Raw genomic sequence first — 17739 nt, 5'->3', positions numbered from 1 at the left:
TAAATAAAATAAAATAAACATTTCTTTCTAAATGGAGACACGTTATGTGGATTAATTGGGGACATATAATGTGGTTTTAAGTATATTATTTTCAGATTTTCATTTAGCCTGAGATACATGTAAAATATCTAGGAATGTGCAAATCTACTTTCATTTAACTGCCAGTGTTATCTGCATGGCACTATAACCAAAAATTTTGTAAATAATCCACCTAGGGCTCCTCCAACACTGTTTTTAAAACAACATCTGCAAACATTTTAAATAAGGTGCAGTCCTTGCCTAATGGTTAAAAAAGTCAGATTTATAATCTGAAGGTTGCAGGTTCGATTCTCAATACCGACAGGGAAAATGTTGAAAGTGAACTGCGCTTTCACCCCCCCTCAATGCCCATGACTGAGGTGCCCTTGAGCAAGACTCCAACCCCTAATCTCTACCCACAGTGTAGCCTACGTTTCAATGGTTACACAAGAACACAGGCACTAATGTATATAAAATATGTAATTATCAATATATTATTAACAAACTGTAAATTATGTTATCCAAGAAAATACCAAACTTATTGCTAACTGTTACAGCCTAATTCATCATTTTAAAACAAATCAAAATTTTCAATACCTCTTATGGAAAAACTGTAAATTGCGTAAAATCCATATGAATCGAACTGCGCAGCACTGCTCAATCATTAGTTAGTTCAAACCTGAAGGCTATTCGGTTGTATAGGTGGGTACTAGCTTTTTAGACATAGGCTATGTACTGTATAAATGATTGTCTTCTGTATTTTAGGGCTACAAACAGCTCAATAACCTACATGTGTTATGACTGCATCAGACAGGAATTGCCCTTTTAAAAATTGATTTCACTTATGGATTCCACAAGATGTACGTATGTATTTATTTGTCCTTCTATATAGGTTCTGTTTTTAAGCTTTTTATAATGATAATAATAATAATATTAAATATTAATAATAATCGAACCCGCTCATTTTGACCGTCACTTATTTAAATGCATGAGGACTTTTACTTTGAAATCGTTCCTGAGTTTTACTCTGACTAAAACTTAAAATATTTATGCAAATTATTGTTAAACTGCGAAATTGTTAGGTTTATTGCTAAGACAACCTTTAACTTGATAACAGCGTAAATCATGAACGTTTATTCCAACAGAGATAGACGACTGTCTGTAACATAAGACGAAAGTCACATGATAGCTAATGTGATCACATGACAATCAACACTAGGCTGTGAAGATTTCTTTAAAGTCCACTGAATTCTGACTTGATCTATGGGGTCTTTGTGAGAATGGCTGCACGATTGCTTTTCCTTGGATTCATGTTACTGATCCTCGGTGGAAAGGCTGAGACACGTTTATCTGAGGTAAGTTCTGATCTCCAGTTATAGTTGTATATTTTGAAGTTGTATTGTTATTATGACAGGCTAGCTGTTCCAGTTGTTTTCATACAGTTTAGACCATTCTTTAATCTGTTATTCCTTACTGTTCTTTGGAATTGTCTTTTTTTTCAAGGAAAAGCTCAATAATGAGGTCATCCCATCTCACAGAGACCTTGCTGCTGATTTCAAGGAAATGTATTTTAAACAGATTTTAGACCACTTCAATTACAACAGCTTTGGCAATGGCACATATGAGCAACGTTACCTTATTACAGGTACTGTAGTGTCTGCCACACTTTTCATACTATTAGACTGTATATTTTTAAATTATATTCATACTAAGTGCAGTGTGTGTTTATTCTAGATCAGTACTGGAAGAAAGCCTATGGACCCATATTTTTCTACACTGGCAATGAGGGGGACATATGGGAGTTTGCACTGAATTCAGGCTTCATCACAGAGCTGGCAGCAGTGCAGGGAGCCCTTGTGATATTTGCTGAGCACGTAAGATTTACTGTTCAATCATATGACCATGGAGGAAGTTAGACATTAGAAAAGTGTAGATGTCCACTTAATGCAGTCAAACAATCTACTGGTCAGAAGTTTGAAATAATTCAGATTAACATGTTTTTTGAAAGAAGTCCCTTATGCTCACAGAGACTGCATTTATTCGATCAAAATTACAGGAAAAAAAATATATTTATTGTGAAATATTATTACAATTCAAATTATACGATTTTTGTATATTTTAAAATATAATTTATTCTTCTGATGGCAAAGGTGATTTTTTGTTTTTCAGCCACCATGACTTCATTATGTCACTGTTACACGATCCTTCAGAAATCATTGCTGATTTGGTTCTTAATTATTAGCAATTATTATCTGTGCTCAATAAAAAGAAATTAAGGATTCTATGATGAAAAGTTCAATGAACAGCATTTATTTGAAACATGAATCTTTTGTAAGATTTTAAATGTCTTTGCTGTCACTTTTGATCAAAATAATGTATCTGGCTGCATTAATTTAAATAAATTATTTAAAACATCTTACCACAAACCTTTGAATGGTAGTGTATCATGGTTTCCACATAAAAATAAAAACACAACAGTTTTCAACTGATAATAATAATAATAGATTTTTAACTACTTCACTTATCACCATACAAGAATGATTTCCGAAGGATCATGTGACACTGAAGCCTGGAGTAATGATGCTGAAAAGTCACAGGAATTTTTGCACAACATTGCTGTTTTCTCTGTGTTTTTGAGTGTATACCTGTCCATTAATGTTTACTTTTGATTTAAACGTTAGAGATATTATGGAAAATCTCTTCCGTTCGGGAAGGATTCATTTAATATCCCTGAGGTGGGGCTGTTGACAGTGGAGCAGGCCCTGGCTGACTATGCGGTCATGATCACAGAGCTAAAGAAGGAACTGGGAGCTCAGACATGTCCCGTCATCGTCTTTGGTGGAAGGTGGGTGGGGTCTCTGTTAGCTTTATATTTACCCATCATCCCCTGACACACTCACACACATAGATAAATATAATTAATATAAATTAATTAAAAATCATCATAACTAATGGTCATTTTATATAATGCAATAATAATTGCTAGTCATGACATTTAGACATTATTTGCTACATTATTATTATGTCTGTTTTTATGTCAGCTATGGAGGAATGTTGAGCGTTTACATGAGAATCAGATACCCGAATATTGTTGCTGGTGCGTTAGCCGCTAGCGCTCCCATCCTGTCCACCGCAGGTCTTGGAGACTCTACACAGTTTTTCCAGGATGTCACTGCTGTAAGTTCATATTAAATTCCTTTCAGGCACTTTAGCTTGAAAACATGCCTTTAAAACTATAATTTCAAAATAAAAGATGTGTTCTGTTTGCTTGTTCAGGATTTCCAGAAGATGAACCCTGCCTGCAGAGATGCGGTGAAAGGAGCTTTCCAGAAGCTAAACACTTTGGCTCAACAGAAAGGTATGTACCCCTTCACTCAGGATGCTTAACCATTACGCTCTGCTTTTGTTTCACTGGCTTGCTCTTTGTTCATCCTCCGTAGACTACACCCGTATCCAATCTGCTTTCTCGCTGTGTAAAACACCCTCCACCCCAAAGGACATTAATCAGCTGAACGGACTCTTACGCAACGCCTTCACCATGTTGGCCATGTTGGATTATCCCTACAGCACTCATTTCATGGGCAGCATGCCAGCCTTCCCTGTGAAGGTACTGGACTTATCACAAGCGTGAATTTTGCAAACTCTGTCACCAAATGGGAAGGGGATAGCATGAAAAATAAAAGTGTGCCTCTGCAAGGCTTTAATCCAGAAGGCAAAACCTAATAGTGTTAAACAAATGTTTCCCTGATGCTTTGAGCAAATTAAACCATTCCACGCCCATCTGGTTCCATTTAAAATGGCTTACTAGTACAGTTCCTGCAGTTATTGGACACACTGATAAAGTTCAGTCTCTTTTTTACTTTGACAGGTGGCGTGTGAAACCATGCTGAGTGGCACTGATCTTATGTTGGCACTCAGAGATACTGTTGGTAAATGACTGCAGCTCTGCACAGATTTGGATTATTTATCATATATATACTTAAGGCTCTGCATTAATTTTGTTCCTACCCCCACAGGCATTGTGTATAATTCCACTGGACAGCTCACATGTTATGACCTGTACAGTCTCTATGTGGAGTGTGCCGACCCCACCGGCTGTGGCCTTGGCTTTAACAGCTATGCATGGGATTACCAGGTACCTAGATGACTTCTCACTAAACCATGAATACTAGTTTTTGGTACATGCTGAAGGTTCACTGTAATATTAGAGCCTTGATCACCGATTAGAGAAGATCATAAACGTAATTTCACATGTTTATGCTAATAATTTGTATTATTAGACCTCACACAAGTCTTAAGGAAAACATTTATTTTACCCTCCCTCCTCCTCATCTGCACTGACCCCCCCCCCCCCCTCAAACCCCACCCCCAGGGTTATCTTGTCAGTTATTGGCTGGAACAGTTTGTTATGTTTCGTGGAGTGGGTTGGCGCAATTTGTTTTTGTTGCCATTTGTGGAGCCTGGGTTGTCTGCATAGACAGCGTTTTTTTTAAAGTATGTTTAGGGGACAGGCAGCTAGCGGATAGTGAGGAGATTTTGCTGTATGTGACAAATGTTTGGGCCTAAAAAATCTGACATCACTTACAGCACCTTTAAAAATATCATGAGAGATGGGTATTATTGATATATTTTGTCATAGAATAAAACATGAAAATATATTGTGTTAATAACCACAGGCCACATTTCCGGCATTTAAACGCATTCAAAAAACATTGACTTCAGGACAATGAAACTGGAAGTTCAAAATGCTAACTCATTTCCAGCTTTTAGGACTCATTTTTCCAGCTCTATATTGTTTTCTCTCTCTCTATGATTTTTTTTTTTTTAAATAAAGTTTGCAGTTCTCTCTGATGTATTGGGTTACATTGGAATATTCACTTGTAATCGTATATAAAAATGTTTTTTTTAGGCCTGCACTGAGATCGAGATGTGCTATGAGAGCAACAATGTGACAGACATGTTCCCAGCGATGACATTCACCAAGCAGCAGAGGGAACAGTACTGCTCAAAGAGATGGGGGGTGCTGCCACGGCCAGGGTGGCTCAAGACCCAGTTCTGGGGACAAAGTAAGCTAGAACTACCAAACTGTGGATAAGTGTGTTTTTCTTAATAAATAAAAAAATTAAATAACCTCATGTTTATGCATTAGGAGGATACACTTGTCTTTGCTATCCTTTTAATATTCATTGATGATTGCAGTGAACTTGGAGCTAACTCTTGCAGCCATTTGAATTATCTCTTCTAGATCTCTCCACTGCAAGCAATATCATATTTTCCAATGGGGATCTTGATCCTTGGGCAAATGGAGGGGTGAGTTTTACTTAAGACTTGTATTAAATGTATTATTTAAATATAAAGTTGTTTTTTTTTTCTATTAAGAATAATCATAATAGTTAATTTCAGTAATTCCCTTGTTACACTGAGTGCACTTTTAATTCTTTGTTCTGTAATAAAGGGTATTTTGTTGCTCTTCTCTGTAAAATATTTAATGGAATTTTCACCTGTAGATCAGGAAGACACTCAGCCCATCACTGATTGCAATCAACATACCAGAGGGAGCTCATCATCTGGATTTAAGGTGCGAGTTCAACTGAGGCTATTTTCAGGCTATGTTTACACGGAAACCATTCTGAAGAGAAAACGCAAAAGTGGCGTTGCGACATCACTTTTTATTCTGCGTTTAGACGAGCGTTTTGTGTGGGAAATCCGCGTGCAAATGGTGACGCAAAGTGTGTGATATTCAAAGTAGTATGCGCTTCAGGCGGCGCATACTACAACACCACCAAGTCCACGCGCCTGCGTACAACCTTCACTGTCGAGCAGACTTTTGCGTTTTTACCGTTTTACACGGGAAGGCGGCGGTGGAGCGTTTTTAAGATTTCCACTCTGGAGGGTGGTTTCACTTTTTTGCGTTTTTAAGCCTCAAAAACGCCGTCGGCGAGTAAACGAAAGGCACATCCGATAAAATATTTTTACGTTTTCACCCGCGAGCGTTCTCGTGTAAATAGGGCCTCAGACTGCAGGCAAATCATCTGCACAGACATAACCAACCTATCTGCACGGGTTGCTTTGGTAATGACGTAGGCTTACACACGTATGTTATAAGGCTTTCAAAACAGATGCAGGAAAAATGGAGGTCCATCATCTCGCTCTCCAAATAAGCGCCCTTTTTAGTCACCGTGCAGAACCCAACGATTTAAGCCATGACCACAACATGGGACATCACAATATATACATATATATAGTATATACAATATATACAGTCTCCTCCCTCACACATGAAAAACTCTGTGACGGAGAAGAATGGGAATATATTGTAATGTACCGACCGAAATCTTCTGTTTCACTGTTTCTGTCACTGTTAAATCACTGTTTGAATACTTCAGGCATTTCCTTCAGGCATTTCCGTCACCGGTTTTGACATTATCATAAGAGTGATGCATTCTGACTGAGACATGTGTTGAAAATCTGTTTGGAATCGCAATTACTCATTTTATTTTTTTCCCCCAGGGAGTCCAACCCTGCTGATCCCGAGTCTGTGATTGTGGCTCGTAAGAAGGAGTCTGAAATCATTGCTCAATGGGTGAAGGCGGCAAGGAAAAAAACACCACGAGTTATTTAATGTACAATTTATTTCAACATTTGTGAAATTGTAAAATATGGAATAAATCCATCTATTTTCCACAAATGGACATTAAAAAGATGTATATTAAATCCAGAAATATCAATTTGTCAATAAAAAACATTTTCATAATGTACAAGCTCACTCTTGTCGAAAATCATCATTTAGAAATTGCCAGATTGAGTTGTGGTGATTCAAAGGAATATATACAGCTGTACCACATTATAATTATTATTGCCCCGTTTTAGCATATTCTTTCAAATTCATGGCACGTCTTTGGTGAATGAATGATTCGGAACTATGCTGATTTGTCAATATGCATGAAGCAGATGATAATTTAATACATTTGCACAACAATTGAGAGTGAGGCATGAAAAGCCCTTCATTTTAATCTGAGTTACACAAGCAAGCTGTCTTCAACTTCTCACACATAATATAATATAATAAAATACCCAGAAATGGTATACAGATGGAAAGTTAATCTATCACTTACACACTGAATTATAAATAATCACAAGTATTTATTCACAAAAAAAGAGAATCATAAATAGCTTCACAACAGGAATGAGATGATTAGAATAGATTGATTTCTCTTGAAAATAGTCATTTGTCATCATTGCTCTGTATGTAAAGGCACACGCGGAACAGAACACCTCACCACAGTACGACGTCGAGAAACCAGTCAATGTTCAGCCCTTGATGAACAGCTGTAATGTGTATATACACTACCTAAACAAACCTCTGGATAATATTACTGTAAGATTCGGCACAGTGAGACGTAATGTTCAACCAGCTTTTCAAATACAATGCCATAATACATTTGTGATCTGTGTAAACAACAGGTCTATTCTTTGATGATCAAAAAGTTGGTAGCCCTGCATGTTATCAGTAACCTTAAGACGTCCTGTACATTCTATTCTATTTAAACTGATCTGTAATCAGCAAAGAATGAATAACTTAAACATTCCATTTGTCTTCCTGCATTAAAACATTTGGAATTTTGAAGATTCTACAAAAAACAACCCCAAAAAACAAAATCCAATTATTCACGTTTCACAAAATATTCGACCAATACGGTATGTTGAAACTAAGTTCATCATACATGTTAAAATACTACAGACACATTCTTATCTGATGTAGGTCCCGCGAAAGAGTGAGATAACTACATGTGCCATAATATATTAAAGACCCTTATTTATTTATTTTTTTTAAAAAACATTGTGCTTGATTAATGCTCCATTAAAAGACTTTACCACAAAAAATGGGACAAAACTGAATAAAAATCTAGTAACATTAATAATGGTTCATATGACCACCTGCTAGCGAGTTTTAACATCAAAAGGAGATTTTTAATATACAAAATAATAAATCCTCGAACTAACACCAAACATGGACATTTCTCCTATCCACAGGAATGGCAATAAAATCCTTCACAGCAAGAATGGGGTTTTAGGCTCAAAAAAAAAAAAAAAGAGAGACACATTCAGATTGATGAATAACACAGATGTTTAAAAATGTTCTCTACACTTTACAATAAGGTTTACTGTGTTAACATTAGATAACTACATTAGTAAGCAAGAACTAACAATGTTCAATACTTATACAGCATTTACTGATCTTAATGTTCATATGAACATTTTTTTTTAAAGATAAAAAGTTGTATCTGTTCATATATTAGTTAATGCACAGTGAACTATTCACTAACAAAAAGTAATAAATGCTGGAAAAAATGTATTGTTCATTGTTAGTTACTGCTTTAAATAATGTTAACAAACGAGACCTTATTGTAAAGTGTAACCACATATTCCAAATGCTCCGGAAAACTAATAAAACCATGAAAATAATTATGTTGCAAAGAAAAATAAATTTACAAAGCTAAATAGACTCCTTAAGAAAGACTCCCCACAACAAAAACAGCAGTGGTTCTTTCATTAAACGAAAATACACGCGCGCACGCACACACACACACACACACACACACACACACTAAAACCCCCAAAACACACCATAAAGTGCTTGCAGTCCCCATAAGGTTTCACAGTATGAACGTCTTTTTGTTTGTCTGTGTGCTTGGGCTGAGAGACTGAGCATATTGATTCAGTTGGTTATCTAAGCAGCCCAGCTAATCAAAGTATCATAGAAGCATAAATAGAGAAACTCTATTAATAGAAACATCCAGAGCACAAGAAACTACGCACCTAAAAACAGATTTTTGTCATGGCTCTAATTATTTCACCAGAAAGTGACTTTCAATTACAAAAGAAAAGAGTTCCTAGTGTAGAAAAAGATGGCAGTTTGGATATCAAATGTGTCCAGGGCCCTGAGAGAGAGGTGTGTTTGGTTACGCAACGTGTGCTTGTGGGTCCATCACTCTGCTTGTGGCCATATGGGCAGAGGATGGGCCTCAGTGTTGAAAACGTACTTGTCTAGGCTGATAAGGTCGGGGTCCTCGGAAAACAGCAGGTAGAAGTATTTGAGCGTCTCACCCAGGAAGAAGCTCTCCATCTTGTCTCGAGGGCTGGGATAGGCTGGGTCACAGACATTGTTTATGGATGTATAACCTCCAGTGGGAACCTGTGGGGAGAGGGACACATGAGTCAGAACAGAGTTATTTGCTAACATCCTTGTAAACTGTTGATATGAACTGAATGCTGAATGTTAAGTTCAGAAATGCAGAGAGAAAGTGGAAGTACATTTAGAAAAGGAGCAAGGCAATGTTTGTATAAACCAAGCCAAATATGAGAAGCCAAGTAGCAATACATCTGACATATGAAATTCAGAACTGAGCCAATAATATCACACTTTCATTCTGACAGAGCACCAAGGTTTGGCTTTGAGCCAGTATGAAAAATAATCTTAAGACATTTTCTGGCCAATAACTTTCCATGGTTTTTCATGATGAATGGATAAGGATGTTTAAGTACATTTTCTATGACCTTTTGAGATTTTATTTCAATGAATTTTCCTGAAAAAACAAAAAACAAAGTTGTGTTACTCACTAGAATTATGCACTTTTCTGATAACGTGCATACTAAGTACAGCAGGGGTGCCCAATCCTGCTCCTGCCGATCGACTGTCCTGCACAGCTCATCTCAAACCCTAATCAAACACACCTGAAGCAATCAATTAAGGTCTTTAGGATCACATTCAGGTGTGTTTGATTAGGGTTGGAGATGAACTGTGCAGGACAGTCCATCGCCAGGAGCAGGATTGGGCACCCCTGAAGTACAGGAACAAACTGCCACATCATAAAACTGCATCTTTATACTAAAAACCCCTCTGATTCATTTGCATATACAGTACACTTTAAAAGTGTAGCTTATTTTTCAAACAAGTCTCTTATTCACACCAAGGCTGCACTTATTTGAACAAAAATACAGAAAAAAAAAATTGAATTTGAAATAATGTGAAATACTATTGCAATAATAATAATTTTTAAAAATGTAGCCGTCATTACTCAAGTCTTCAGTGTCACATGATCCTTCAGAAATCATTCTAATATGCTGATCTGCTGTTTAAGAAACATTTCTTATCATCAATGTTGAAAACAGTCGTGCTGCTCAATATTTTTGTGGAAACCGTGATTTTTTTTGACCAATAGAAAATCCAAAAGAACAGCAATTATTTTAAATCTTTTATAAAATGTTTTTACTGCAAATTTTGATCAATTTAATGCACCATTGCTGAATAAAAGTATTAATTTCTTTTTAAAAAACGTTTTCTTTTAATTTTCTTTTAAAAAACCTGCTGTAATAGCTGAAAAACTTCAACTGAGCAATGGGTTGTGAACTTGTGAGCAATATTATCTGAAAAGAATTCAGAAGCACACACTTCAAATATCCACCAGTTACACCGTCTAGACACCTTTGGCAAACTATTTTCTATGAGTTCATTTACATTAGTTTTGAATCTTGCATACTCTTAAGAATGGAAAACATGTAAATTTGGATGCATCTTCCTTCCACTATTTTGCATGTTCTAAAAACACCTCAAGGTAACATTGGAACAGTTTCTCACTCTCTCACATACCCGTGTGTACTTATTGAAATTCTGTAGGATCTCCCAGCCCCACTGCTGGTACTTCTCATCCTGGGTGAATCTGTACAAGTAGAAGAGGCTTTCCACAGTCTCTGGCCGCAGAAGGTTGTGCCGGTCAGCAATCTGCAAGATATTACAAATATTTCATTTCACATACTCAAACAAAGTATGTACATATACTACTAGTAAAAAAGTACGTCTAATACTAATATTCATAAAGCATACTACCGAGAGCAGTGAAAACTTAAAGCTCTCCGTCAGCTCACCTTTACATCTACATCCTTTGTGCTCCCCTCATGCATGTTGAAATGAACTATCTCCGGGCTCAGACCCGTCTCCATCTGGGCATACATCTGGTAGCAGGTCTCCATCAGCTGTTTTGCCAGCTCCAAATGATCAGCAGGAAGGCCGTAATGTGCCCCCAGTGCCAGTGTGCCAGGCAAGAAACATACCAAATGGTCCTAAAAGAAAGGAGAAAGGAGAAAAAAGGGCTAGATGAGCTATTTGACTCTTCTGAAATTGAAGGTCTTGTTATTCTTTGAGAACAAACATACCATTTTGGGGCTGAAGTGTCCATGGGACATCTCTCCAACAAATGTAAGACCTTGAGGAACAGACTTGTTCAGCAGGTTCTTCTTCACCCCTTCCACGGCCAGCAGGTAGTCATCTAGCAATCTGAACACAAACTAATTTTAATAATTAAAAAAGAGACTGAGCACTCAATTGTCAATATGTCCGTTTTGTCGAGTCTCCTCATAAGAGAAGTCTTAAATGAACAAAGAGTTGAGAAAATGAGACGTGTGTGAGATTTGCGTCATGTGCAGTAGCGTCAGATTTTAAAGCGACAGCAGCCACTCATGTTGTCTGTCATTAATGTTAATGAAAGAACAAAGGGAACAGAGACTGCTCTTGACTAAATAACTTGTGTAGGACTTTTAGTATAAGGATTAATCTGCAGATAATTAATAATTTATGCAGTTCAGACTGTTTGATAACTTTATTTAATTGTATTTCTGTATATTTCCTACCTGTTAGACAGAAGGGCAAAGGTAAATATGACATTTATTATGGGTTTATGTGAGGATTGTTTGAAGGTCACTTAAATTAAAAGTTGTTGTATTTTTTGAAGCCTAATAAATGTTAATTGATAGATTTTAATTACACTGTAATGTTAAATGGATATAATTTAATGTTTAAAATTGGGGGTGGAGGGGCATCCTTTTCATCATGACATCAGTAGCCGTATTAGTATCAGACCCCATTTACACCTGGTATTAAAATGCGATCTGTATCCAGATAAGTTATCCGGATAATAAAAAACGCATGTTAATGCAAGGTGTAAATGCGTTGTGATCGGATCGCGATCGGATCTGCCTGACCACATCTGGAGGTAGTCTGGCTCGCATTGTGTCCGGATCTTTACTAGGTGTAAACGCAATCTGGTTGTTGAAACCACATATGTATATTTTACTCCTCCCAAAAAGACAAAAAATAAACGAGTGAGCTTGTTATATAGGCTATATGTCATGTTATAGTCAGATATGACGGCGCTACTGCGACACGCATCACCGCAGATGAGCAGCTGAGCGTCTATTCATCGAGCCAACGTGCAAACATCGCAAATAAAAGTGAAAGTAAGTCACAGACGCTTAACACACAATCATCTTCAAGTAAAGAAACGAAATTATCTTACCAGCGCTGTTTCCACTCTTTTATTGATGTCTTTGATTTGGAAATTAGCTGATGATCAACGAAATGCAGCTCAAATCTGTTGCTTTTGGTGGCGTGCAATCCATTAAATCTGCATACGCGGGAGTTTAAGATCGGATTTATATCCGTTTTGCAAAAACACATTTATGTGGCCAGGTGTAATCGGTACTTATTATCCGGATAACTTATCTGGATACAGATCGCATTTTAATACCAGGTGTAAATGGGGTCTTAGTGATACTGGCCTTCATTCATAAAAAGACGCCATTAAACAGGTATTTAAAATACTGTCTTTATGTTGTTTCTACATTCAGAGATAAACTGGAATTATTACATTATAAAATATGTTAAAAACGTATGTTTTTAATTGCGATTAATCACAGAAAAAAAAATTGATTAATCGAATTAATTAATTGTATTGATTGACAGGACTAATTTACATATACATAATATATATGGGCTGTCATCATTCCACAGCCAAAATTCTGGTATTGACCCAACCCCAATAGGAATAAACTATAACGTCCAAACATACATGACCCTCGACTCACTCGTTCTCTGTCCTGCCTCCCTGTATCCACTGCTTCAGCAAATACTCATAGTAGCTGTCAGCCCTGGCGCCCAGCGTGTAAATGCCCTGATGGGTGAACAGCCCGTTGTTGGTATTTATAAACATCGGCACCAGCCCATCTTGCTTTCCGTCCAGTTTATGCACCTGCTGCATCACCTCCATCACAGCAAGCTACAGAAAGAAAGCCATGGATGATAAGTAACCACCTGTTCTACTGAGAACCTGTTCTTAACTGTGAAAGACTATCCACCCACCTTGTATTTGGTGTCTCCAGTGAGTCGGCTGAGCTCTCTGAACTCCAGCTGAATGCTAGTGACCTCAGCTACGGTGCTGTCTGAAGTCCATCGCGGAGGGTGAGCCGTTCCCTTCCCAATATTCACATCAGAATAGGGGATTTTAGAGGCAGTGTTGAAGGCGGGCATCAGCCTGGAGCCAATATCTTTCTGAAAAATGATTATTGCATCCAATTACAAGAACATAGAAACAGGAAGAAGAGATGTTTTGAGCTACCGGGGGTGGGGGTTTACTTATTACTCACAGCTTTATCCAGGAACATGAGGTCTCCGGTCAGATGGTAAGTACTTAGAAGGCCCCCCAGGATACGAATGGTGCTCTCGAAAAGATTAACATCCACATTTTTATCGAAGGAGAGCTCTTTGGCCACCCACTCCCTGGCCTCTGCAAACTCTGTCAAAAACATCTATGTAAATTAAGTAAGCCACATCACATACACAGTAAACAACTTCAGGGCACATCATAAAATGAGTAGGTTAAAGGAGAACTCCTGCGAACAATGAACCTTTGGTCTAATAAAACATAGTCAACCGTTCTCTGAGATTTGTTTTCATGATAATCGAATGTAAAGGGTTTTATCTCTAAAAACTGTTTAGCGTATAATGCTAGTAATGGGGGCATTGACTAAGTAAAAAGAAATCGCTAGTTTATACCACTAACAAGGCTCAAAATAGCCCCACACTAACGCAGTAACATAATGAGGCTCCATATATGCAAAACGAAGCATTGAGAACTGTGTAAGTGTACAGACCGTTTAATAAGAAGATACTTTATGAAGACTGTAGACAGTTCACTTCGTGTATACAGACAGGAGCCATCTTAAAAAATAGTCTCGATAAGTCAAACCACGAACGTCGTGCTGAGTGATCTGAACTGTATGAAGTTCAGCGAACTTCTGAACTGTATGAACAGGGTTCGGGGATCGACTTCATGAAAGACTATCATGAAAACAAATCTCAGAGAACGGTTGACTACGTACCGATGTTTTATTAGACCAAAGGTTCATTATTCGCCGGAGTTCTCCTTTAAGTGTATTTTTTGTAGATTTATATCAATGTCTTGATTTTAAGATGGGATAAGAAAGAAAATGCATTCACATGTAGCTGTTAATATGCAATTAATCACATCCGTTAACGTGCTGACAGCCCTAATATATACTGTGTATACAGTAAGATTTATTTATTTATTTAATGCCTTTTGACTTGGACTGGATTTTTTTCCAGTTCATGCCACAAGGCATTTTGGATCTTGAGAAAAGGAGACTGTTCTATGTGGGCTTTTGTAATGTATTTTTTTTTTCTAGCAAGCTAAATTACCCTCTTTGAGACCCAAGATCCACATGGTGTCCAAAGCATCAATTAGGGTCAGACCAAGTCCAAACCACTCTCCATATGATTTAGAGATGGGTTTGAGCTCATCATGACCCCAAGCAAAGTCTTTGTAACCCTTCCAGGCATGTCTAAAAGCTTCTCTCACAGCCTCCAGCCTGCTCTCAGCTGAAAGCAACAAAAAACAGGAAACAGCTGCTTCAGTGCAATCCAGAAAAAGAAACAAATTTATTCAGGCAGATCAGCTATGTAGAATGTGTTTATATTTTAAAAAGTATTCATAGATTTAGCAACTGACTCTTTTCCTGTTCAATATCAAAGGAAAAAAAATGTAGTTGAAAAATTAACAAACCACGTGCTAATGCTGGGCCATCTTGGTTTTCTGTGTCTTTGGTGTCAGTATCAGAAGCCTGTTCTTCTTCTATCACAGCTCCACGCCAACTACAATCATGTAAGAAATAAACAAAAATGATAATATTACCCAAATCGGTCCCACTTTTTATTAAGTGGCTTTAAGTACTATGTACTTACATTGAAGTTACTACTTTGATACATTGGACTTATTGTGTACATACATGTTTTTACATTGTACTTATATTTTGAAAATACCTGCATGTAATTACAACTGTAATTAATTCATGTAATTACATTTGTAATTACACAGTTGATCCTTCCCTTACACCTCAGCCCACCATGATACCTACCCATACCACCACACCTGTCCCTAACCTTACCCCTATCACACCTCAATAGCAGCAAAAGTGTTTTACAATACAACCTGAACACAATAAGTACATTGTACTTATTTTCCTATGCAAGTACATAGTACTTAAAGCCACTTAATATAAAGTGGGACCAACAAATCTAACGACATTCACTTAAACATCACATATTATACATTCAATCAATATAACACTTATACATCTAACACCTTCACAGTACTCATGATTTCTGATTGAATGTTTTTGTTCGACGTTAAGATAGCCTGGTGCACAAAAGAGTGTTTCAGCCTCACTTTGTTAAATCTGGGGACTCTATATCTATCAATACCTATAATCAGACAAAATGCACATGCTGTTGTGTTTCAGTAGTTGACATTTAAATCAAACCTAATGATGGGCTTTCCTCCCTCCGATCCTTTATCTGCATTCTTTAGGTCCGGTCCATGATTTTCTTCTCCCATCAGAGCTGAAATATTTGTTTTGAATTGCAAACGGTTCTGCAAGAAAGGAGGTCCACGTCTACGGTAGTCCTTTCTCTGTGTTTCAGGAGGAAAACATAGGTTACAGCCAAAAACTGCAAAAAGCACCACAAAGCACAGCCTGTAACCTTGCATTATCGGGTTACTCATAAAACGAGGGCAAGAAACAAATGGGTCACTCAAACCTCAGAGGGTGGCTCAGGAAGAATGGACCTGTACTCATTTTTCAGGTCACCAACAAATCGCTGTTTCCCATCGTTCCTGTTCCCCCCAACTGTATCACCTGAAAAACATGAACACAGAGGAGGTATAAGCTTCAGAATCAAACCTCGATAGAGATATTAGGTTGTGTAGCGGCTCACCTCTCCAGTGTTCCATGAGAGAGGGAGATATGGCGATTCCACAAACCAGCAACAGCATCAATGTAAGCAGAATCAGGCTGCGCTGCAATCTGGACAGCTGTTTCCATTTCTGGACAAAAAGCCAAGGGGATCGTAGAATCATCAGATCTTTGCAATCAAATGCTACTAAACAAAGACACTACACAGATACTAATTGATAAAACCATCATGTAAATAAACTCACCCTCCAGCAGGACCGCCGGCGCCACTGCTTGCTGTTGGTGTAGCTGCCGCTTTCACTGAGAGTCAGAGATACAAAATCTCTTCTTGATGGTGAAAGCATGATTCCCTGTCTCTCTCCAGACTATTCATAAACTCATTGGGCAGGTCTCTGTGTACAGCGAGAGAAACAAGCTTTCTCAAAACCAAGAAAGCTGCCTACCTGTACAATATCTCTGAGTTGACTATAACGTTTAAAAGTGCTGTCTACATACATAGGCATTTCACTAGCTAAGTGTTGACTGTTGAGGCACAATCTGTGCTGACAGTAGCTGCGTGGGCAGCAGACTGGCACAGTACTGATGACACAGAAAAACGTTTATAACGTTTACATTTAACACTTTACAGACGTCGATGAAATAAATAAATTATGATGTATTTTGATTAACATCAAATATTTATATTTAATTTACCGAGCAAGTCTAAAAACTGCTTCATACCATCAGCTGATGAGACCCTATTGACAATTGACATCAAAAGACACACATTGTCCAACCAATTTAGTTATCTAAATACAAATTGAATAAAAGTATCTAACTATATTATAAGAAAAAAATACTAAAACAGAAACGGGTAGCAAATTTTAATCATTGACTCACAACCACTTCGAAAACGTTTGATTCGTTCAAAAGAACCGACTCATACGAGTCATTCGTTCTCATATCACCGGCGTCGAACGAATAAATAGTTCAGAAAAAAAGTAAGAGTAATTCAGAGCGATATTTCCACCACAGAGGCAGAATACCATAAATATAAATGAGTTTCAATCGATTAACTTAAGTGTTATTTTGAACCGGTTCTCCCAGCCAGTGGAGCCAACTGTCAGACAACGCTTTCTCCCTGATTAAAACCTGACTTGAAATTATGTCGGGTCTAAATAATCCCTAAAACTATTTATATTTTAATTAGAACAAAAACAGTGCAGTTCCTCGATTTAGTAACACAATAAATCTCACACTTGGCTAACGTTACATGACTTATGTGGGCTTAAGCGCAGTTCAAACTCGTTCACCTCTCTTCCTGAAGTATGTCGAGACTCCAGCTGTGTGGAGCGGAGCTCTGGTCGGCTCAGGATCTCACGACGGTCCGAGGCATCCCTGAAGGGCCTAGGGTCCACCGGCGATCAGTCACACTCACAAAAATCGAATTATGTGGCGAATACCATGCGACTTTCAAAAGACACGTTTGAAAACCACGAAGGATTAACTGGATCATATTGCAGCCATTTTCTTAGCTGATGTTTCAAGTGATTTCCTGGAGACGGATACACATCCAGTTGTAAGGAGGCGTGTTGGAACTGTACACACACTAGTAGCTACTTGTGGTTTTTCTAAATG

The 17739-nt window shown here is 37.7% G+C and overlaps 2 protein-coding genes across 2 annotated transcripts; one reads left to right on the top strand and one right to left on the bottom strand.

Moving 5' to 3' along the window:
- Positions 1 to 1135: 1135 nt before the first annotated feature.
- Positions 1136 to 6784, top strand: dpp7 (dipeptidyl peptidase 7). Its single transcript, XM_039658532.2, has 13 exons — positions 1136 to 1373; positions 1522 to 1663; positions 1753 to 1892; positions 2700 to 2863; positions 3060 to 3195; positions 3295 to 3376; positions 3459 to 3625; positions 3887 to 3947; positions 4035 to 4153; positions 4928 to 5084; positions 5264 to 5328; positions 5526 to 5596; positions 6529 to 6784. Exons 1-13 carry the CDS (start codon positions 1299 to 1301, stop codon positions 6638 to 6640), a joined length of 1491 nt encoding a protein of 496 aa, XP_039514466.2. The 5' UTR covers positions 1136 to 1298; the 3' UTR covers positions 6641 to 6784.
- A 192-nt stretch (positions 6785 to 6976) lies between these two features.
- Positions 6977 to 17726, bottom strand: man1b1b (mannosidase, alpha, class 1B, member 1b). Its single transcript, XM_039658531.2, has 14 exons — positions 17415 to 17726; positions 16368 to 16514; positions 16145 to 16253; positions 15968 to 16065; positions 15691 to 15839; positions 14934 to 15022; positions 14570 to 14749; positions 13498 to 13646; positions 13214 to 13402; positions 12940 to 13130; positions 11233 to 11353; positions 10945 to 11139; positions 10670 to 10801; positions 6977 to 9214 (listed from the first exon to the last, which is right to left on the bottom strand). The coding sequence occupies exons 2-14, from the start codon at positions 16464 to 16466 to the stop codon at positions 9008 to 9010; spliced, it is 1908 nt and encodes a 635-aa protein (XP_039514465.2). The 5' UTR covers positions 16467 to 16514; positions 17415 to 17726; the 3' UTR covers positions 6977 to 9007.
- Between the last annotated feature and the right edge of the window lie 13 nt (positions 17727 to 17739).

This window comes from Pimephales promelas, chromosome 4 (assembly GCF_988280905.1).
Source record: "Pimephales promelas chromosome 4, fPimPro1.hap1.1, whole genome shotgun sequence".
In the NCBI taxonomy this organism is placed as follows: Eukaryota; Metazoa; Chordata; class Actinopteri; order Cypriniformes; family Leuciscidae; genus Pimephales; species Pimephales promelas.
This window is presented reverse-complemented; position numbering and strand designations above follow the sequence as displayed.